The sequence below is a fragment of the Centruroides vittatus genome, unplaced genomic scaffold, assembly GCF_030686945.1.
Source record: "Centruroides vittatus isolate TY-2023 unplaced genomic scaffold, ASM3068694v2 contig_1276, whole genome shotgun sequence".
NCBI classification, from domain to species: Eukaryota; Metazoa; Arthropoda; class Arachnida; order Scorpiones; family Buthidae; genus Centruroides; species Centruroides vittatus.
The window spans coordinates 663,339-688,646 of NW_027120815.1; the positions used below are offsets into that span (position 1 = coordinate 663,339).

Sequence of the window (25,308 nt, forward strand, 5' to 3'; positions counted from 1 at the left end):
AATAATATTTGATATTAATGTATGAATACAACAGAATTTGTTTGTGTTGGCAGAAATTTTATTTAAAATTTTGAGTACAGGCATTATAATTGACGAATGATCCCGTTTTAACTGTTATAAATGAATAATGATTTTGGTATTGATTATATAATTTTAAGAATTTGATTCGATTTTAGAAGAAAATATTATATTTCTAGATAAAATATTTTTCTATTCATCTGATAAAATTTCTGTTTTTCAAAGTTCTGTTGTTTTGTTTATTGAAAATTTTATAATCAATTTTTACATAAACACATCAAACTATAAAATTCTTTTAAATTTCTGTTTTGTTAAATTTTTTTAACGCTTTTGCTTAATTCTTTATTCGCTTCATTATTCATTCAAAATTAACTAATAATATTTTATAAAATGCAAAAACGAAAAAAAAAGAATCCTAACGTAACGACTGCTTGTGGCTTTCCAGTTAGAGCATTTAACTGCTGTATAAGACCTCTTGTGCGGCTTTAAAGAAAAAAAAAAGAAATGTAACTAACTTTACATTAACAAAACACATTAATTAAACACAATTTTTATTATATTAATAATGGAATTTCTTCAAGTATCAATAGATTCTTTAGAGTCCTACTCTTCTCGATGTTTCAGATCCAAGAGAAGAGAACCAATATTTGGAAAGTAATTTGTACAACGATGGCCGACCAACTGGTTTACTTCATATCAGAACTTCTAGTTCGATATCTGATGGAACAACGACTCTGTATACAACAGAATTACATCGCTCCTACATAGATGGAAATTACGCCGAAATTGCATTGAGTCATTCTACACTTATCTATCCGGCATCTTCTCGAAATACTATAATAGGAACGAGTAGATCACCTCAAGTTTCAAGTGGTACAAAACGTTACAATTCTCTTACATCGGGTGGAATTTACCAGACAGCTTTAAATGATTTAGTTTCGTCTCAATCTCGATACGTCGAGTTAGAAAAGAGTAATAATTCGGATAATTCTGTCGCAACAGTTTATGGTTCTTATATCGAAACTGATGGTAACCTCAAAAATGTACAGATCCGTGCTACGCCTGCTTCTCTGTACGCAGGTCAACCTATTGTTGAAGTCACGGGATCTTATATACCTCTACAAAGAAGAAATTCTGTTTTACATATTGGAGAAACACATGGAAGACTCGCAACGTTACATCCAAATCATGATAAATCTGTTATTACCGTTACGGGAACGGAAGGTGCTTTTGTTCACCAGGGTAAATCGGGAGAAACCACATACACTGTTTTCACTGGCACGTATACAGAGGGATTTGTTAAGCCAACCACCTATATGTTTTTCTTTGGAAATCGACGGTTACCTTCTACGATCGAAGCTACAAATTCGCAACCTTACAAATATGCAAGTTATACATACGATATAAAAAATAAAAAAGATTCAAGCAAAGATATTGTTTTGGATATTTCTGATGATATCGATGTATTTATACCATTGGGTAATACAAGACGTGGTTTGGACCGATCTACGAGTCGACGATCATTAATGTACGGAAAAGCCAAAGTTCATGGAGAATCTTTAGATGGTGTTTTAATCGAAGGATCTGAAAAGTTTTCTGTACAAGGTGCTACACCTGCATTAGGATTGGGATACATTAGCACAATGACAATTACCATAGATCACAATACAGCTACTCCAAGGTTTAGTGATCTTAATGTTCGTCCTGATAGCTACCAGACATTAAAAACATATCGAGTTATAAACGGCGAATTTTTGCCTGAAAACACATTAACTGCGGACACGAATGTAAAAAATAATAGAAGAGGAAGGATGTATCATTTTGAACCTACTGCACGGAAAATAAACGAGCAAGGAGGTGCTACTGTAATTACAGATCAATTTATATTACCTCAAGGTACGCATAAAACAACGACTGTTACGGAAACTAAAACAGTAACTACTAGTAAACATCAAGCAAAATTTTCGCAAGAAATAAAACCTTCATACGTTCATAAAGATAACAGACCGACTAGAACAATAAAACCTCATTCTCTATTAAAGGAAAATGAACAGTATGTTTTTCAACCCGTTTTCGTTTCATCAACCTCCATTCGAAGAAATGGAATAGTGCGATCAACTTTATTACCTTCAAGAGTTTCAAGTTTATCTACAGTTACGTTATTCGGATTTGTCCATTTCACCACGATTATTTCAAGAACTAAATTCGTTTTTATGCCAACAACATCGAGTGCGCAAGGTAGAAGTGCTTATCCTCTCTCTACTACACACATCCCAGTATCTTCGAAAACAACAAAAGCGCCTCAATTTTTTCCGAAGTCAAGCTCATCTTCACAATTTACTCCAACTTTAGCGTATGGTACAGACACTAGAGAATTCGTTTCCAAAAAAACCATGTCAACAACTACAATTAGAGAAACTATCAAACACGTAACTACGATGTCAACTTTGACCGTAGGGACGAATTTGAAGACAAGATATGGAAAAGCTAACATAAAACCTAGTTACATAACTGAAACTTATGAACCAATAGCTTCAACAGTTTTCCTGTCAGAAAAAAGAAAACCGCAAATTTCATCAAAAATAAAAGATACGGATTCAGAAGATATTCAAGATCTTTCGAAAATTCTTGATGAGACCATAATGGTATTTGAAGTAGACGAAAAGAAAACTATTAAAGAAACACCAATTGAAACATCAACTACTTCGTTATATCCGACAGGACTTGTTTCTTCGATAACAGGAACAGAAGAATTAGACGGAATTACTACTCATTGGACTACATTAATTATCGGCACGTATATTAGTGGTACTTATGCTCATATTGTTGAAAGTACTTCTAGTATTTTCTTTACTGTATCTAAAACTACAAGTCCATTAAAACCAACTACAGTTGATGAAACAGTTACAGGTCGATCTGTAAGAGATGACGATATTTGGTCTGCTTCTGATAATTATATTGATACTATAGATATACAATCATCAAAAGTCGAACCTGAATATATTCTAGAAACACCTGCAGATGACATAAAAGAATCTCAGTACCTTGAGATAATTACATCGGCATTTATTCTACCTGATACATTAAGTGCTATCAAGCCATCATTTTCTTATTCGATTATAGAAGAGACATCTCAATCAAAGATAATAACGGATGAAACAACTACTAAAGAAGATATTACAGTAAAAATAACAGAGGACATCACAGAGATAACAACTGAAAATATAGAAGATGCCGTTACAACTCCACAGATTGATACTACTTCACAGGAAACTGACACAGAAACTACTGAAGCTTCCACTGAAAGCACTACATCAACAACTCCAAAAATTATCACTGGAGGATTTATCTTACCAGGGATTGAAATCACCACAGAAAAAGATATAATTACAGAATCAAAAGAAATAACTCCAGAAGTTGATACAACCACAGAAAAAGAAATAACAGTACATTTAAAACAAGATGAATTAAGCAATATCAATATATCTGATGACACAAGAAAAGCTACTCATACTCCCGATATCATTACAAAGGGATTCTTTCTTCCTGCTTTAACGGGTATTAACAGTACTTCTGTAGAAGAAAAGAATCAGAATAAAATATCAACCTTATCATCATCCGCAGTAAAATCTAACGTAATCACTGCAGGATTTATTCTTCCTTCCAGTGTGGAATCTACTACTTCATCTCAAGATTTAATTACGCAAGGATTTATATTGCCGAAAGTTATTGATGAGAATAATCAGACTGAAACATCAACGTCATCTTCGTCATCTTCAGTGAAATCTAATGTAATCACTGCAGGATTTATTCTTCCTTCCAGTGTAGAATCTACCACCTCATCTCAAGATTTAATTACGCAAGGATTTATATTGCCGAAAGTTATTGATGAGAATAATCAGACTGAAACATCAACGTCATCTTCGTCATCCGCAGTGAAATCTAACGTAATCACTGCAGGATTTATTCTTCCTTCCAGTGTGGAATCTACTACTTCATCTCAAGATTTAATTACGCAAGGATTTATATTGCCGAAAGTTATTGATGAGAATAATCAGACTGAAACATCAACGTCATCTTCGTCATCTTCAGTGAAATCTAATGTAATCACTGCAGGATTTATTCTTCCTTCCAGTGTAGAATCTACCACCTCATCTCAAGATTTAATTACGCAAGGATTTATATTACCAAAAGTTATTGATAAAACAGGCGCGCGTGAAAATTCAACAACAGAACAAAAATTTTCTACAACCATGAATTTGTTAGAGGAAATTACAACATCTAGTCGTTTAGAAAATATTATTACCGATAAATTTATTTTACCGACGACAACTGAAACTACAGCAACTGAAGATAAAGAAAATGATGGTACATCGAAAATATCAAAAAACAAGAACGAAAATAAATCAACAGAGCCTGCTCATCAAATACTAACAGATGGGTTCATATTACCAAACATAAAATCGATTGATACAAAACCATCTACTCCAACTTCAGAACCAGTTTTGTTAACTGGTAACTTTTTCCTTCCTGAAAGTATATTTTCAAAATCGACAGAACTTGCACTAGAAAACAACACAAAAAGTGATCCAGAACAATCATCTATCCTCGAAACTTCAAGTAAAAAAACATCTAATTCTACAGTTGCAAATATTATTACGGAAAGTTTTATATTACCTGATGCAGATACAGCTACTAAAAGTCAAGAAACTGTGAAAAGTAAGCATGAAAAGCTTATAACAGCGGGTTTTATATTACCAGGAATATCTCCTTCAGCAACTGAAGTCATCAATTCAGAATCACATGAATGGCGAGAGATTGAAAACAAGACTCGAGCAGGAAAAAGTTTGAATGCAACTTCTGATGGTAATGTGGATGAACTGATAAAAGCTATATCCTATCCAATTACTTATTATACAACTTTAACTTATTTTACTACATATCTTCGAGATAACAAGACTGTTATATCAAGTAGAGAAGACGTATTCTCGCAAGTTTATAACAACAGCGAACAACACAAATTAGCAGAAATATCAAAAACAACACTTCCCATTATACCAACTACTACAATGGAATACGAAACTCGAACTCATTATAGTACTAGCTATACGGAAGGATTTGCTATTGTATCTACAAGTGAAGAAACACTTCCTGTTACTACTACGGGAACTCCAGAACTACCAACAGAAGCACTGCAACCAAGTTTTAGTATTCAGATCTATCCGACTACCTATTATACTACTTTAACTTATTTGACCACTGTTTTACAAGATGATAGCACTTCAGTTATAACTCGAGAGAAAATTTTATCTAATGTAGTTACACCTAAATCTTTAGAATCAGTCGCGGCCACTTCTTCAGAGGAAATTCATTTTCCAGAAGTGAAAAGTAAAGAAAGTGAAATAAGTTCAGAAATTCTTACTACTTCGTCAGCAGTCATTACAGAATCTTTGCAATCTTCCAACATTTCGCTTTCTTCTGAAGGGACTGTTTCAATAAGCAAATCAAACGTTAACATCACAGATGTTGTTAAAGCTAATACAGAAATCATACCATCCATAACTAAATATTACACTACACTAACTCATTACATTACTTTACTACGCGGAGGTAGTACAGTTGTTTCTACTAGATTGGAAACAATAACTAATACAGCATTAAATGAACATTCAACTGTTACGCCGGAATTGATATCCCCAACTCATACTAAATCTCCACCACTAAAGACTGTATACACAACTTTAACTTATTTCACTACATTTTTAAGAGATGGCAGTCAAACTGTAACTAGCAGTAAAACCACAATAACTAACATTCTATCTTCTACAGATGACAAAAACAAAACTATAGCGCCAAGTACCGCACGACGCACTACTCTTTATACAACTTTAACATCCTTAGTTACTATTTTAAATGGAGATAGTTCATTAGTAAACACTATTTCGGAAACAGTTACTAACGTTGTAGATAAATTACAATCAAAATTTAGTGTTATACCTTCTGCTGTTACTAAAACTTATTACACAACATACACTTATTTGACTACATTTTTACACAATGGAACACCTTCGATAAGTACTCGAAAAGAAACTTCGACTAACATCGTAACAGAAACTGCCAAAAGTGAAATTAAACCTACTAAAGTAGCTAAGTTAAAGGAAACTGAAATAACATCTTATACTACTTTCACATATTACACTACTTTTATAGTTAATGGTCAGCCTTCGGTTTCGACACGTAAAGAAACAGTATCTAACGTAATAACATCATCATTACCAAAAGCCACAGCTGTCGTTCCAGATGAGGTAATAAAGCCTCAAGTGACTTTACCAAACTCCATCAATTTGAAAGAGATTCTAAAAAGTGCACTTGTTACTCGTTACACAACATTCACCTATTACACGACTCTCTTTACAGACGGAAGCAGCGTTGTATCGAGTAGAACTGAAGTAGTTTCAAACGTAGCAACTGGAAGTATCAAGCCTCAAGACTCAACTAGTAGTACCAGTAGCAAAACTGATTTACCGACTATTTTACCATCTCCGTCGAAAGTAATAGAATTAAAAACCTATTATACAACTCTAACATATTACACCACATATCTACAAGGTGATAAAAGCATAATTACCAGCAATGTCGAGACAGTAAGTAATATCGTAACTAGTACTCGCGCAAAGCGTGATGTTGCTAGTAAATTAAAAATAAAGCCAACTAAAGTCATTCCATTGATTTCCTCACAAAAATATAAGGAAAATAAACCACACAAAAGAAAATTATTACACGTCAGAGAAGAAGAAAATAATCCAGTCGATTTATACGAAGAAGAAAGTTATAGTGATCTTTCAGCTATATCTGACGATGATTTGGTTTATCCTTACGTCAAAGGAAATGGTGGACTTGTAGCTCGTTCGATAGCAGACGAAGATGCTTACAAAGCGGGTTTTACAGTTAATCCAACAACGACTAATGGTCAGCCCTATCCTACTGGTCTTATACAATCTGTAGAAGCGAAAACAATAAATAATGGTGTTACAACGGTGTTTGCTACGGAAGTATATGGCACGTTTATTAATGGTGCATATGCTCAAATTGTTCAAAGTGCTGTTCGAATTTATTCTGATCCACCAAACGAAATAGATCGTAGTCATGCCGCAAGCACTCTTGGAACTTATAATTTTCAGTCTACAGCCCAACCGACACCAACTTTACCATCTCATAAAGTTGGACTTGTTTCTTCCATCACTAATTCTCGTGTTAATGATGGTACAACGACCCATTATACTACTAATATTTACGGAACTTATGTTAAAGGTGTTTATGCTCACATAGCACAAACTACATCTTCCATACAACCTGTAAAACCAACTCAAAATAATTATCCAACCGGTTTAATTTCTACCTCACTCCGATCGGAACTTAAAGATGGAACAACTACAGTTTGGACCACTAAAATATTTGGCACATTTCTCAATGGCTTTTATGCTCATGTGGCTTCTACTTATTCTAATATAATAACACCTACAAAAGCTCAATGGTTCGAAGCTACGCCAGATTATGGTGTTCATTCTAATGTTAGGTCGTCAGAACCTATAATTCAAAACGTTGTATCTAAAACGCCGTCTCTGAGTAACTACAAAACAGGTTTCATCTCTTCTCATGTATCAGATCTGGTCCGAAATGATATTACAACTAGATATATAACAAGCATATTTGGCACTCACATAGGTGGAATTTATGCCCAAATAGCTAAGACAACATCTACTCTCTTATCCATCAAACCAACTACTACTCAAACAGCTCAACCTCGAAGCACAGGACTAGTATCTTCACAAGTTAGTACACAAATAAATGGAAATACAGCCACTTATTATATCACTGAAATTTATGGAACTTATCTAGGAAATTTTTATGCTCAAGTAGCAAAAACATCAACACAAACAAAAATACTTTCCCCTACAACTTCAACTGAACAAACTTCTCAAAAAAATTATAAAACTGGCTTAATTTCATCTATACCATTAAGTAGTGAGGTTCATGATTCAACTACTACCCTTTACTTGTCAGAAATATATGGTACTTATATCGGTAGTGTTTATGCTCATATAGCAAAATCAACAAGCCGTATACTAACTCCAACTCCAACTCTACAGCCAAGGAGTCATGCAGCAATTTCTTGGACTGAACAACCTCCGTCATCCTCTACTCCAACTCAAAAAGTAGGATTAATTTCGTCAACGGTTTACAGTAGTGATATTAATAGTGGAACTACTACTTTATATCTTTCCGAAATTCACGGTACTTATATTGGTGGATTTTATGCACATGTTGCTCGCAGAACCAGCACAATTTTACCTGTTCTTCCTACTACTAGTTCTCCGTCACCCTCGCCGTCACCGTCACCGTCACCGTCACCGTCACCAAACGCAATCTAATACAAACACAGAAGGACTTATTTCTTCAGAAATTAATACCGAAGTAAATCATCAAACTACAACTCTTCATACTAAACTGATTTACGGAACATATATTAATGGATTTTATGCACATATAGCTAGAAGCACTTCAACAGTCATACAACCGACTAGTACCAATGGTTTAATTTCTTCTGTAATTAATACTGAAGTTAATGATGGAACCACTACTTTACACACTACGGATATCTATGGAACTCACATTAATGGATTTTATGCTCATGTGGCCCGAAGTTCTTCAACAGTTCTAACCAATTCTGCATCGAATATTATAGAAACAACAGCAGATAGTCAATACAATCAAATTGTCAGTACGCCAGTTCGTTACAGTTATGAGACATTAAAAGAGCTTCAGCCTGCCGATGTTGCTATTAGTCCTACTGTAGGACTAACTGTAGTAAATAATGAGCTGGATGGAGCTGCTGATAATAAAGTAGATGGGAATATTACTACTCCACCGAAAGTAGAAGATCCTTTAAAACTTCAAGAAAAGATTATTACAGCAGCAACACCTTACAAAATAAAACTTTCTCCGTCTATAAATTCGGATAATTTATTAGATTTAACAGACAAATTAACACCAACCTTAAATCCTTCGGAAGATACAGATTTTATAATCAAAAGTGAGGCTGTTACTACCTCTACTACAAGTACGTTAAAATCTAGCAAAGAAATAAATCTAGATAAGCAGATCAGCGATATCACTCAGAAGAGCTCCACCAGTGTAACTGCTATTAAATCATCTAAATCTGAAAAAAATAGTAATTCGGTTTCTGATGATTTAGATTACGAAGATTACTATGATTTCGAAAACGAAGATACGGAATCTAAGTTTTCTGAAGCATCTGAAAAATCGATACAATCCACTTCTCCGTTAGTGTTTTCATCACAATCAAGTACGTTTTCAGAAATAAAAAGTGAAAAGTCAATCGATCATTCTGATTATGAAGATTACGATGATTATTATGATGAATATAGAGATTCAAAGAAAGAAACAAAACATTCTCCAACCATTGAACCAACATCGACTAAAAAAAATCGACCAGCTAGAGCAGGTCAGACTAATCGTCCTCAGCAATACATTAGAAATACAAAGAGCGTAGCAAATGATAAAGACTACGAAGACTATGACGACTACGATAATAAAGATAAGACACCGGCTCCTTCATCTAAGCACGAAGAATTTACTACATCAAAAGGAATTAGTCCAGTTATTAAAATTAGACCATTTCGCACCCGAGATAGACCTGTATTTACAATTCCTTCTAGGACAACAACGAATAAACCGTCTTTTACTATTCATTTTCGAAGACCAACAAGAACTAGGAGCTTTCAACGTTTCGGGCAGAAATCAGATAATTTGGAAGAAGAAGAACACAAAGAAAGTGACAACGGTGACATAGATGCTAGTGAAGCTATTGTGAGTTCGGCACCGCCTCAGGTCGCACCGATTAGAAGATTCAAGCCGACCAATTCGCGTTTCGTACCGAGTAGACCATCAAGGAGTCAGTCATTCGGATTAGGAAGAAATAGAAGACCTTTCTCCGGAAGATCTTCCATTCCTTCTCCAACTCCTGCTCAGAGAGATGAACACGAACATTCCGATTACGAAGAGAACACAACAGAAGAAGAAGATTATAATGAATATGGTGACCATAACGAAAAATCTGAAAATCGTTACAATCGTCCTAGATCAACTCGAAGACCCGTATTTCCTCGTAGGACAAGAACATATGGAGATAGAAGAAGTGCTTCTTTCCTAAATAGAGCAAGATCTAAAGAAGAAGAAGATATCGAAAATGACAATATAGAAGCCTCGACGCCGGAATATAATCGTTTTAGACATAATAGAAACAGAATTAAAAATAGAAGAGGTGGCAACAGATCACCAACACTAAAATCATCATTCAATTCCGTAAATAGGGACGAAGATGACGATACTGATAGTCGATCATCTATATCATTTTCTAGACTGAGAAGTAATAATAGAAGACGTCCGTATAATCCTCGTACTAATAGACAAAGTATAATAAGCACATCTAAATCCACAAACACGTGGACTAAGCCTCCAGTTACTATAACTTCTGTTGTAACAACAGTTAAAACATTACCTATTTATCATGGGTTTAAGACTTCTTACGCTACATTAACTACCACAACACTGGACACTAGTATCATACATCCATCTCAATACAGTACAGTCATTACCGATGGTGTGACTAAGACTTTATTCTATTCTAGAGTCGGAATCCCGGATGTAAACATGCCATTGGATCAATTACAAACAACTATTACAGAAATTATAATAACAACAACTTCTTTAGCCTCCGTGAAGCTCGTCCCCATCAAAATTGGTTTTAGCACTCGTACAGATACAATTACTGATGTTCAGGTATTAACAACTTTGTCTACTGTATATAGCACTATTTCACCAGAAACTAGCACGCCAACTGCATTTCCACAATATCCGGTACCATTCTTTCCGGGTCAAAATGCAGGGGGTGCAGCAGGTGGTGCTGGAGCAGGAGGAGCAGGTGATATCAATTTATTAACTAATTCTTTCGTTACTACTGGAACTATCACTTCGACTACAGTAATTCCTATAATTTTACGAGGAAGAACCATTATGAGTACTTTGACTACAACGTCTACTTACGAATCAACAGTTATAAAAACGACTACTGTTAGAGTCCCAGCACAAGTACCATCTCCAGCTCCTTTCATTCCTCAACAATATTTTGCTTTTCAACCTTTAACAACACTTTTAACATTGTATGTAACAGGTGATAAAGGCGAATTAAAGCCTGTTGTTACTACTGTTACTGTTCCTTTCTATCAGCAGCCATTATTCCACACGAAAGTTGCACGCAGTTTGCAAAGCCGAACTTCTGAATATTCCCCTATAATGCATACACAATTGACTAAATTGCCACTTCAAACTAGCAGAGAGATTGATCTCGATACTCAGCAAGATATGTTACTAAGTTCTGGTCTTGAAGAGATTAATGATGTCATAGAAATGACCACTTCGATAAGTACAGAACCATTAGATAGTTCAAAAATTTTTGATAGTTCATCCTCGGAATCAGATGTAAAAACTCTTTTCAAAGGTTCGTTTACTGAAATATACGAAAGAAGCGCTACAGTAGATTTTATATCTTCGGCAAGCCAAGAAAAAGATGATAACCCTTACGGAAATGGGTTAAGATATAATTTCCGTAGACTTCAACAGTTTGAAGATAATTCTGATCAAGGTGGATTCCGACCTGTAAGAGATTTTACAAGAATTCGTCGACCAACCGTACCTAGAGTGACAACACAGTATTCTCCCCCCTCTAGAAATATACACAGCCAAAGTGAATATTACGACGAGGATCCTTTTGATGATGATGATGATCAAAAGAGAACTCTTGGAAATTTGCCTCAGGTTCCACCTCGTAAAATAGAAAATCGTCCGAATTTTGATAGTAGACAGGAGATACCGATCTCACCTGATAGAGGCGGTTTCGTACCTATTAAACCCAGTGACGGACGAATTGTAAACGGAAATAATCCCAGAAGAAGGTATAAAGTAGTTAGAGTAGGATCGGGAAATAGACCTACTGCTGCTGTGAGAAGAAAAATCGTTATAGCGAAAAGTACTACTAAACCTTTATCAAATGACGAACTTGTAACTCCTAAAATAGAAAATCCTTTACAACCATTAATAATTGATTCTATTGCATCATCATCAAAAGAAATTGTCGAAGCAACAGAAGCAACAGCCGAAGAAAATGTTCAGAATATTATTACTGAACCTACATATTCAAAAACTGAGCTACAACCTTCTAGACGGAAAATTATACGAAGGATTAGGCCATCGAAAGGTACCGGGAGCGGAAGGCCTATTATAATAAGACGCACGAAAATTAATGCAGTGGCAAGTAATACGGACCAATCATTAACAAGCACAAATCAACCGTCTTTAGAATCACAACAAATACCTCAACCGTCTTCAACGGAAAAAGATATATCTGCAACCTCCAGAAGAAAAATAATTCGTCTACGTAAACCAATTCAACCGGGAGGGAATGGAAGAAGAAGAATAGTTATAACTAAAACTTTATCAGGAACAAAACCTACAGATTCTCTTCAGGGTAGAGGCCCGATTGAACAGAAAGATGAAATATTGAATCCTCCGGGTAGAAATCCGTCAATTCAACTTGCAAAATATGCTACTGAATTAATACCGTTAACTTATTACACCACTCTGACTTATTATACAACAATTTTGCATGGTACTGATATCGATTACAGCAGCAGTGAATCAGTACATTCAAATGTTATTCCACAAACCATCGATTCGAACTTGGTCAGAGTGGTTCAAACTCAAAGAGGTTACACAGTTCTTCCTGGTGGTAATTCAATCGTCCATCTCGCTTCTAGGACTGTTGGTGACAGTATAACTGTCGTTAATCTTGCATCAAGAATTAGAATATTTAACGACGATGTTTATAACGGAGTATTCGTACCACCCAACGTCATTAAGCCTACCACTCCACCCGCACCGCAACAGACTATTGATATTAACAAACTTGCGCAAGTACCAAAGACGTATTATACGCAATTTACGTATTTTTATACGTTTTACGATGGGTTGAATACACGAATGTCCGTCCGAGCCGAGACAACAACAAATGTAGTTTCTCAACCCGTTCCAATTACTGAAAATCATCTTAATACAATCGATACAGAGGGCTATCTCACTCTCCTCCCAGAGAGTATGACTACTAATCTAGGAGTTAGGAGTATCGCTGGTACAACGACTGAAGTAAATCTAGCTTTAAAAACTTTAATTCGTTTCGATGGTATCAGTAATGCTTACGTGAAACAAGAAGCCACAGCAACGCCCGAGATTAGTTTACAACCAACAATAGAGATATCACAATTAACATCCGAAGTTTCTCATCTTCAACCATCTTACACTTCAGTGAACGAATTACTAGGCACCAGCTATTTAGAAAAAGCGACACCCGAGATACCAACAGAAACCCTACCCCAAAATCCAACCCCAACTCTAAAAAGAAAGATAATATTAACTTCTGTATTAAAGAAAGCAAACGGTAAACTGAGGCAAGGAATATTTACCCCAAGACCGGGTGTACGAGTTGTAGTGAGACCTATCGCTTCTAAACAAAAGTCAGAAACGTTAGACGATTCTCAATCGTCTAACCTTCTAGATACATCTATAATTCCTCCCGGGTTCGAATCATCTACAAATGAAGTGATTAATGTAACACCCATTTTAAGTTCGCAAGAACCATCTGAATCGGATGTACAAACCGCTATCGAAGAAAATATCGCAACAACAACAGAAAATCAGGAACAAACCGAAACTAGTCAATTAACACGAAAACGTTTGACAGTTACCATTACAAGACCTTATCAACAGACTGAAAAAGTCAGAAAACATTCACGATTTGTTTTACCATCGCGATTCCAAATAACGAGTCGACCGAGTTTCTACGTTGTTACTAGAACTGGTCTTGGTGGTATTATTAAAGCCTCCGATAGGCTTTATACCGTTATAGGAAGAAGAAAATCCAAAACCGAATCATTTAAATCTAGTCCATCGACATCTACTTATGAAACTTACCCTGAATCTTCTGATCCTGTTTTATTTAAACCTAGTCCATCAACAACTGTTATTTATGAGACTTATACTACTTTAACCTCTGTTCCTGTAATATTTGGCTTAGAAACAAGTTATAGAAATGTACTTCTAACGGCTTCATCGGCTATTACATCACAACTGTCGCCAGAATACGATGTACCAACTCCAAATATTGCTTCGACTCACACGGTTGTGCTGACATATTTTACAACTACAACCTTTACTATACCTTTCACTTTTGGAGGACAAACTCTCTACACAACTTTGGAAGAAACTAATTCAAGAGTTTTAACTCAGACTTTAGGTAAGTAAATATCACTATTTTAACTCCACAGTTAACATTTTTACTGATTTTTATTTTAATTTTCTATAGAAATTCCAGCGACATTTATGTCAAGTACAACTAAACCGGTTGCTACTGTAACTTCCGAACAGTATATTCCTACTATTCAGACTGCATCGCCTCAATCTCCATCGTCTGAACTTTCTACCTCTCAAGATACTATTACAAGTGTCGAATTTGGAACAAATGGTCCTACTACTCATCTTATGTTATCTGGTAAATGATATTACTGTTTCTGAAAATAATTTTATTACTTAAGGTTTCGTAGTTACGTAAATAAGGAAATATTAATTAAACCTAATTCTTATTTACTCGACGTAATGTCTTACGTTATGTTAATGGATGAATGCCTTAACGTTATGTTTTAGTTAAACATTTACTGTAATTATTGCTTAAATAAATACCCTTTCTACGAGTTTAACGTAATTTATTAGAAATATTAATTTTTACAAAAGATAAATGTCTAATATTTATCTAATTTTTAGGAAAAGACGGAAGTTCGACTAGATCCATCTTTTATCCTCTTCTTTCTGGAGCTATACCTGGTACAAAAGTTATCATAGTAGGAGCAAATGGAATATCACTAACGTCACAATATGGATACGTACCGGAAGCATCGACTATAACTTGTAAGTCTTCTTTCTTGTTTTAAAATTTTTTACAAAATAATTCAACAAAGTTCAAAATTATACATTCATTTATTATTAATAGTACAAACAAAAATAAAATAGAGTTTAATACATATTTTCCAGTCATTTCAATTACTCAGTTTTTTTTTACGATCAGTAATTTTATTTTCTTTTCTTTGTCTTAGCTCCGATAACAACAGTCCCAACTCTGCCACCACCCGTCAGCTCCGTAACACCAGAAGTCACCACGTCCGTTACTCCAACTGCCCAATATAGTACATCCTACGATGTCAAAACGTATTTCACAACTTACACTTTCTTCACTACCTTCTTCTCCGGCACGGATTCTATTATATCTAGCACAGAACAGGTTCTGACAAATGTCATCACAATCCCGGTTTTCAAACAAATTCCTTCAACTGTTGCTACTTCAGTATCGACTCAAACAGAAACGGAAACTTTGCCGAGCACCATATTGGAAACGAGCGAGCGTGTGATTACAAGTACTTCGTTCAGTACTAACACATTTTATGCAACTCTTTTCAGCGATACTAGCTCTTTCGTGACACCGATCGAAGAAGTTAGCTCTGAATTATTCACGATCACTGAAACGTATACGATAACTAAAATCATTTCTCCATCTACTACTGAACCTCCTGCTCCAACATCCACTACTACATCAGTTATTCAACAGGCTATTCCTACTGCAGAAACGACATCTGTGATTGTAACAAGTACGTTCTATACGACATACACGAACTTCATCACTCTATTTAAGGATACGGGTTCTGTGGTATCTACTTTGGAAGATGTCGTATCAAATGTGGTTACTTTAACATTACCGAAAACTGTTATAACGGCTATTGTACCTACGACTACGGAAAAACCTACCCAGTCGACGTCGTCTCAAATTATTCCAACAATAAGTACGGTAACTCCTGTATTAGCAACAACAACAACTACATCTCAACCGCTTTCTTATACAATAACAAGAACATCTCTGAGTACTCAAACCCATTTCATAACACTGTTTAGTGGTGATCAAACTAGTTTATCATCAATCGAAGAAGTGCGTACGCAATTAATTACAGAAACGATACCGCTGACTATTCCAGCTTCTACAACTTCGACATCTGCCGAAACGACATCTTATACATCGAGTGAAACAATAAAAACATTACCTACTAGCTCTATCATCACTACGCCGACAAGATTAACTACCAGATTAACAACGTCCGAAACCAGTTCTAGTTCTAGTCCTACCTACGAAGTACCTTTAATTCCTTCTGTACGTGCTATGCTAACAACTTACACATATTACACTACACTATTCAGTGGCACAAGTCCTATAGTAGCCAGTCAAGAAGAGGTTGCTACATCATACGTAACCTTTTTCGTACCTGATACAGCTATTCCAAAATCTGTTTCGTCATCAGTTATTACGCCAACGCCAACAGTTGTGTATATCACGACTACAGATTATAGCACTTTTACTTTCTACACAACGTTCTTTAGTGATGATAAACCGGTGGTTGTCTCCAATACTCAGGTCGTTCCGGAAATAGTTGTTTCTACTATTACAACTTCTCAAGGGTCGACTGTTCCTTCTCCCAGTGTTCAATCCGTTATTGCTTTCTTATCCACTCACACTTATTATACTACATATTTCAGTGGTACAAATGTACTTGTTACTTCCAGTGAAAGTATAATTACACAGTACGTAACTATAGAATCTACCGTTCAATCTACTCCTACCTCTAGTATCGTAATTACTCCGACATCGTCATTGCCTACCCAGTCTGTAATAGACGTATCTAGTGTAATACACACAGCTGTATCCGTCGGAAGTCACGTGGAAGAAATAGTGAACGTAGTCACTGCTGTTGGTACTGCTACAGAGCCATTACCCGAAACTATACATACAGAAACAATAATCGAAGTTGTGACTGGAATACCAGAAAGTTCCGTTCATATTGAAACAAATGTAGCAGTTAGCACCCGCATTGATTCACAAGTCGATCAAGACAAGGTTGTCGATAGTACTGTTATTGTAGTAGTCGATGGAACTTCAACTTCAGTTTTACCACACTCCATTTTAACATCAATTCATGCAGAAACATCCGTTTCAGAAGACAAAATCTCAACAACAACCAGCGCAGGAACACCAATTATTGTAGATACTTCTTCAATAGTTAATATAATTGAAACATTATCGACTTTGGTCGTTGAACCTACTTCTATTAGAAGTGAAGTACTTCCAAGTTCTTCAATTCTAACGGAAATAATTAATGGCTCAACAGTAATAGTATATCAAGATTTGGGTCTGTCCAGTTTTGTACCTACTGAAACCGTTCTAACCACTGTTGAAACTGTTAGTCTACCAACTATACCAAGAAAAGCCAATGTAACGGGTGATGCTGATTTGGAAGATACTACCAAATCAGAAACCACCACACCGACTTCCGCCGATGTAATTACTGAAATAAGCAAAGAAGAAACAGAGACAACGGGTGAAACGACACCGCAACCTGAAACCAAACCGGGTCTTGTGTTTGAGCTTTCAGATTTACTTGGAGGAAATACAAGCTTAGGTGGCAACATTGGAGACGCTATTAAAGATATTCTTAGTCAAATTAGGGGTAAAAAGAACGACACTGCAGTTGTCGATACGAGCGTTAAAACTAAATCTGAAATAACTACCGTTCAAACATCTGTTTATTCTTTGCCCTCAATTCTATTTCCATTTAATACTGTCGAACCTAGTGTCATAAATAGTACTTTACTAAATAAAACATCAGAAACTCTAATGCCTGTTTATAAACCACCGTCAGCTATAGAAACAACTACAATTTCTAGCACCATAATTACATCGACTCAAACAGGTATCCATACAATTTTCCTTCAGTCAAGCTTTATCCCCATAAACTCTACAACGAAAACATCTACTACTAGTATTAGTACATCAACTACTTCCATTAGTAATACTACTGCTACATCTGACGATCGAAGTTCAAGTATCGAGGAAATTTCTTCAAGATCTTCTATTTTGCCAACTGACCTTTCTTCGGTTCAACCTACTACACAGTTGGATATCGTAAATACAAGTTCAATTTCCGTTGCTACTAATATTCACTCGGGAATAAAAACAATATTCTTTATTCCAAGCGTAACAACTAAGACAGATATTCCCTCTAAAGATACAAGTACAGAAACAGCCACTACAGATACAACTGATATTGAAATTAAAACAAGCAGCTCTTCGACCAGCTTTACAAAATTAGAAACAAGTTCTGTCCTCCAAATATCTCCAACGTCAGTAATTAGTTCTACTACTTCAACTAGTACATTAGAAAGCAGCACAGTTCTCGTTCCTGCAGTTCAATTAGAAAGCAGCTTTACAGATACATCAAACGAAAGTTCGATTAGTGCAACCACTTCAACAAGTCATGCGATTAAAACTTCCATAATTACTGGTATCAAAACTATATTTTTCGCCCCTTCTGATTTACCGGGTAAACAGGCACCTGTCCATACTACTACAAGTGATACAAGTACTTCTACAGTTTCAACAACTGAACCGTCAAGTAAATCAGAGGATGAGGTCAAGGATTCTTTTACTGTAAGTTCTTCAAGGGGACAAACAGTATTAGGAAAGACAAAAACGGGTGCAACAACTATTTTCTTCCCAAATTCTCATTCGACTCAGAATACCCCGGCTCTTTCCGAATCTACAAAATATATAACGAGTGTCGAATCATTTACTCGGACTAAAGTTATTACCACAACTAAAATTTATTACACTCGCGATAGTTCCATTCACGTGACTTCCGTCGTCACTTCAACTTATCCACCTCGGACTTTCCTTACGACTATTATCGGTACAAGGACGTTATTAGGCATCGCCACCCCAAGAAACGAAGCGCCTATAATCACGGTACCAAATCCTTCTTTCACTCAGCAAGTCGGATATAGTTTGACACACGGCGTGCAGACTTTATCGACTTCTACGTCGGAAGTCACGACACAAAACACTTTAACTACAGAGGCAAGCACGGAAAGAACAGAAACCAGAACAGATGTTTTAGACAATTTGGTCAAAGACGTCAAGTCGGATAGAAATCCGCGATTAAAGACGGACGACAGATTATTGACAGAAAGACCAGTTTATCCCGGACCCACAACTAAAACACCTGCCGTGGTATGGACGAAAGATGCAGAAGTGACGTGCAATCCGAAATGCAATGCCGATAACAAGGAGACGTGTCACATCGTTAATGGTGAAGGACGGTGCCAATGCCAACCCGGATACGCCAAAAAAGACGGAAGGACGGTTTGCGAAGGTAAGTGTATGCCACAAACCGTAACCTCGTTTATCCGTAAAGTAATTAACAGGTAAAATTCTCGATTTTAGAAATACAAACGTACGTAGTCTTATTGAGAGTAGTGAGGAGAGGAGAACGAGCAGTGAAATTTAATCAAGAATTGAGTAACAACCAATCCGATAAATACAAGGAATTCGTAAATGCCGCAAAAACGGGAGTAAGTGTTTTATTATTTCTTAAATAAATAAATAAATAAGTTCGAACTTGACCGTAATAATGTATATTTTAGATCAACGAAGCGTATAAAGGAACACAAATCGGGGAAGAGTTAATTTCTGCCGACGTCAACGGTATCCTACCTTCTGCCGAACTCAGGAACAACAATAAAGGAGAAGGTGTAGTTGTTAATTTTACCATACAAGTGAGTCGCGACGCGCATCTAAATCCTTCGGTGTTACAAGAAGAGTTAGCCAGGTCTCTGCTTCAATCTAATTATAGCATCGGTGGCACCGAACTTTACGTCAGTCGACTGATACAGAGTGTCGAGGACGTGCAAGGTTAGTGTAACGAAATTTTTCCAGGCTAAAATATACTTTTTACACCATGTTAAAACATTGTATGGCCGTGTTACAGTGGCCGATTTCGACGAATGCGATAACGAGAAGCATAACGATTGCGGATCCGGATCCATCTGCATCAATAAACCCGGTTCTTACACGTGCGAGTGCAAAATGGGATTCAAGGACATGGATCCCGATCGCCCCGGTAGAATTTGTTTAGGTGAGATTTTTCGTAATAAAATTGAATAACTTAACCGATAGATGGCAGCACGCATGTCTCTTATTAATATTTACGATTTAAAAATTTGATACTTTTTTTAAGTTATGGAGATTTTAATGTTGGGTTTGTATTGAGTTAATGGAAATAAAATTAATTACAGGAGAAATTAAGAGTTGCGAACGATGCAACGGACGGGGTGATTGCGTAGGAACGGTGGACGGTGGAGAGATCTGCAGGTAACTGCTTGTAAATAAATTACGAGTGGAGGAAGAGATAAAATGTAATAACAATCTTTTATTCATTTCAGATGTCACTCTTTGTACATAGGAAAGAGATGCGAAATCAATGGCTTGAGTATGTCTACATTTATTCTAAAATATTTATTTTAATACATTCGTTGTTATATAATTTCAAATATTACACGTAATATTTTATATTCCAGTCGTTTAAATAATTTTTTCGTTTCTTAAAGAAAAAACTCCCACCGGTAATTTACGTTTTAATACGCGAAAAATTTATATTTCTTGAATTCGCAGTGGCGTAGCGAACATAATTGGCGCCCGGGGCACGACACTTTATTGGCGCCCCCTCCCCCTCCAGAAACACATATAGTTTGTCTTGGAGACCATTTGGGCGCCCCTCTGCGAGTGGCGTCCGGTGCATGATACACCAACTTGCTCCCTCGCTACGCCACTGTGGATTCGTTATAAAATTTTAGGCAGATTCATTAGAATTCTTAATTTATTAAAAATAAATCAAAAATAAAACCGAAACTAACTTTAAAATATTTTATATATTGTTTCATTTAACAATTTTCTAAATTACGTGGTATTCAGACTCGGATAATTTATTTTTATTATATTACTTTCCGAAAACAAAAGAAAATTATTCTTTTTCGAATTTCCGCCAATTTTTATTCTTGATGATTTTTGAACGAGCAAGTGTCACAGCTTAATGCAATTTATAAACATTGATACATAGTTTAAATTTTACAATGAATTCTGAACATAATCCATATTACGGACTCGACTCTTATCGACTTAAATTATTTATTTACCGGAAAATATTTCCCCCGAGAGATTAAACGAATTATCTAGAAAATAAAAAATGAAACTGTTTACTCCGCAGTAAAAACTGTTAAAGGAAAAATAACGAAATGGTCGATCGTTTCTCGAGAGTTAGTTCCTGCAAATGTAGAAAATTCATTTCATTTTAATAAATGAAAGTCAATAAAAATAAAGCATAAATAAATAGGCAAGGAACTAGAGATTTACTCCCATCCAGGAAAAAATTTAGGGACCAGTGGGGGTTCCTACTCCTGTCATGTCAATGTTATTTTTACTATCTTCAACACAGCGTTTTATTAATTAATTAATCAATATATCTGGAAGGGTCGATTAGATAAATATATTTTGATATCAACTATTATTATAAATCTTTAAATTCAATAAATATAGCACAATTTTAAAATTTAATACAGATCAAAATTTCGAAAAGTACAGTACATCATTTATTTGATGTTTTATCAACTTCCTATTTATAATTTATCCTTATTTTGTATCGGCGTAGAAAGGATCTGTCAATGAAATCTAATTTCGAAAGGAATAGACAAACTAAGAAGCTTGTCAACTTGTGTTACACACTATTAACCATTTTAATACATATTACGATTTGATTTTAATTTTGGCTATTTATGGCTGCTGGTTACAGTCGTTTTTTTTTTCTTTCTTTAGTTCTAGCCATTGCCATACCCATAGCGGGTGCTATCGTTTTCTTCGCGGTGTGTTGCGCTTTCTGTTGTTGTAAAAAGAAACGTCGTACGCCCAAAGATAATTCGAACGTGGTCTTCCGCGGCATCGCTCTTCGAGGACCTCTGACAGGCACAATCGACAGGAAAGCCATCATCCCCCCCGACACGTCTAGCGAAAGTAGCGGAGAACACCATTCTAAAAAACACGGATACGACGGGTTTATAGTAAGTGTGGTAATTTTTTACCTTATTTTTCTACCTTTGTCAGAGTTTATATATGTTATGGCGGTTTAAAAGCATTTTGACGTAGGTAAAAAATTACTTATGTCAAAATGCTTTTTATTCTTATTTTTATAATAATTTATTTTAGAATGGAAATACTAGTAGGAAAAAAAGGATAGAATTTAAATAGTTAAATTTATATATGTTTATATACGGTGATTTTTTAATAGGAAACCAGCGATTTAACGACAAAAAAGAGCAGCAAACGAAGCGATTTGAGTTTAGATCGCAGTTTATCGACGGGTTACGCCATGCCAGCCGTGGCCATTCCACGTGCCAAGTCCCAGCACCCACCAGGACAACCCAAAAAAATGAACTATACCGTGTACAGAGGACAAGTATACGTGTGGTAAAGTCCAGTATGTACAAATGAAACTACAAATCAATACCGATATCGCCTCGAGACGCTTTGCGGGTTCGTCCCCGGGACTTAAAGCGTCTGTTGCGAAAACGTCTTATTTGTGTGAGTCTAACCAAACTCGGACTAACCCGTTTAGCCCCCAACGTGTCAACTTTAGTCCTGATTGTGACAGGACTTAACCAATCGTACCGAGACGAAATCCTTCCGAGGATCGAGATGTTTTAAAAAGTTCGTTGTTTACAGTCGAGACGAATTGTATAATATTATAATGAGAGTTGTAATTTCTATTAAAGATCATCTAACCGTATTCTCTTTTTATTTGTATCGATTATATTTTTCTTTGTGCTCAATAAAGGTACTTTGTTGACCCAGTCCGCTTGTTAATTAATGTATTATGATTTTTTTTAAATATATATGTATATGAAAAATCATCTTTTCAAATTTCCAAATTTTATTATATATCGATCATGGTTATTATAAATGACACTATAATAAATTCAAAAGCATTGATTGGCGCACGAAAATAAAATAAAAAAATTAGTTTAGAAAGTTTTAAAAAGAAGATTGAACTTTCTCGAGAGTTGTAATTCCATCAAATGTTACAATATTATGTCTTTGACAAGAATAACAAAATTCTCACGAAATGATAAATTCAATCATTGAAAGAAACGTCTGAAATTTTTACTACTTTTTATTCCAATCGAGCAAAAGATTCAATCATTTTTATCAAATACTTCGTTAGGTAGCGTATGATACAATTATAAAAAAATGTCTTTCTGCAACTCGTAAAGGAAATTTTCTAACGTTTAGAAAGTAATAATTTCCATTTGATCAAAAGTAAAAAACAAAAGTAAACAGCATATCAATGAAAAGCATCGGGTACGATAATAAAATACTACATTAATGGATGTTATTGTATTAGAGAAAGTGTTCTATATAAAAGCTCGTGGACGGTTATAGTATTTCCTTATTAAATATTAATAGATATTTTGTATCAATAGAAAGAGCTAACAAGATGCTATTGTTTGTTACTGATAGTTATCATTAATAGCTTAGACAGATGATACTTTAACAACAGATGTTATGTCGGATAACAGAATACATTAACAGGTGAAAGTGGTAACATAGTATTATAAAATGTATGAAAACGTAACAGTTGAAATTAAGAACAAAGTTTCTTTATTACGAATTTGTTAGTACATATTTGAGATTATTTATAAGATACTTATACCATATTAAATAGAACATCTGTCCAGTTAAAAATTACTTATTTATTTTTTCAGTCACTACGAAGTAAAAAGAAAATAATCGAATTTCCTTTCTTCTCGGTTCTCTTCGGAAATATTTTATCCTCGAAATACGGACAACGTTTATAGAAATTTTTGTTTTCTTAATATTATTATTTTCTTTTTTAAGTTATATTATTATGTAGAATGGAAAACGGGACTTCTGCCGCTGGTGGATGTTCATTTATGGAACAGGAACGGTTATTTGCTAATAGAAAGGAAAGTTACATTATTACCACTCGTTTGCGTGTTATTTTCTTATTTAATTGTTGGAGATTAAATTAATTCTCGCAAACTCTCATTATACTACAGATGAATAGATATACATTAACGTTCCTTAGTACCTCTCTTAATTATTTCTATTATCTCTGTGTGTACTTTTGTTATTGTTCTTAAATAAGGGATTTAAACAGTTAAATTAATTAATGTGTATATTTAAAAGCTATTTAATGGTTTAACAAAAGCAAGATTTCGATATATTCGAGTTTCCTGGTATTTTTCGATTTAAACGGTTATAACGTGCCAATACGTCAAGCATAAATTATAAATAATATAAATTATAAACGTGTGATCGGATTAACGGAGATAATTCTACGAATTAAAACATTTATTATTTAATAATAATTAGGATTTCGATATTAGAGTTTAACAAGGATAAATGTTCGAGTCATCAACTCTAAGCTCTAATATCAATTGGCGTATAAACGTTTGACGTAAACTTACTATTAGGATGAGAGTGAAGAAAGCATTCCTGGACACAATAGACTCAAAGAACTAAAATCGCTCAGAATACTATATTCAAAAGTGACTGAATTTTCATATTGGCCACTCGAAACAAGACGGACTGCGGTGTTTCCACACCCGATATCTACTGTATTTTTTCCTTTAATAGAATATAAATAAATATCTGAGTAATAATAAAGAATAATTTTTCTCGAATATTTATAAGAATACAAACTTGGGAATGAATCCAATCCACAGAAATCTTCAGCGACAGACATCAATCCAGGATCCAAACCATCTCCACCTCTAATCTCCACATAATCGGCCATTCCGCGTTTTTTACACTTAAACAGATAAAAATAAAAATATGCAACTATATATATATTTAATTATTATATACAAATGAGGATAACACGCACTTTATGTAAAGTCCCCGTCTCCACATCCATATATCTTCCATGCATCGTATATCTCTGGTTGCCTACGTTTGTCGATAAAATCTGAATGGTTTCGGGATATATAATTGATATACTGCAGTTAGCGGGACGTCCGTGATTTCTTAACGTATAAACTCCCGCGGGAGAGTATAAAACAGCATTACAAGCTGGAAAAAGACGTTTACTTATTAAATTTATAAATTTATAAAATTATTAAATTACTGATTTTACTGATTTAAAACTATTAATTAAC

The 25,308-nt window shown here is 35.1% G+C and overlaps 2 protein-coding genes across 5 annotated transcripts in view; one reads left to right on the plus strand and one right to left on the minus strand.

Annotated features, from left to right (window-relative positions):
* Positions 1–22,980, plus strand: part of LOC136988815 (mucin-17-like) — a 45,862-nt gene extending 22,882 nt beyond the window's left edge. The window contains 12 exon segments of the mRNA XM_067286781.1: positions 643–8,444; positions 8,446–14,446; positions 14,516–14,701; positions 14,971–15,114; positions 15,300–19,454; positions 19,526–19,653; positions 19,726–19,993; positions 20,070–20,216; positions 20,377–20,452; positions 20,524–20,570; positions 21,950–22,191; positions 22,419–22,980. Of these exon segments, the coding sequence (XP_067142882.1) occupies positions 643–8,444; positions 8,446–14,446; positions 14,516–14,701; positions 14,971–15,114; positions 15,300–19,454; positions 19,526–19,653; positions 19,726–19,993; positions 20,070–20,216; positions 20,377–20,452; positions 20,524–20,570; positions 21,950–22,191; positions 22,419–22,601 (19,379 nt within the window). The 3' untranslated portion in view covers positions 22,602–22,980.
* Positions 22,981–23,765: 785 nt separating this feature from the next.
* Positions 23,766–25,308, minus strand: part of LOC136989039 (corticotropin-releasing factor-binding protein) — a 47,630-nt gene continuing 46,087 nt past the window's right edge. For 3 of the 4 annotated variants that reach the window (XM_067287117.1, XM_067287107.1, XM_067287098.1), the window contains exons 7-10: positions 25,038–25,222; positions 24,854–24,962; positions 24,619–24,802; positions 23,766–24,103 (exon numbers count right to left, since the gene is read on the minus strand). In XM_067287117.1, the coding sequence (XP_067143218.1) occupies positions 24,621–24,802; positions 24,854–24,962; positions 25,038–25,222 (476 nt within the window). In that variant the 3' untranslated portion in view covers positions 23,766–24,103; positions 24,619–24,620. The remainder of the gene's footprint in view (positions 24,104–24,618; positions 24,803–24,853; positions 24,963–25,037; positions 25,223–25,308) is intronic. The other variant, XM_067287127.1, reaches the window with a different exon arrangement.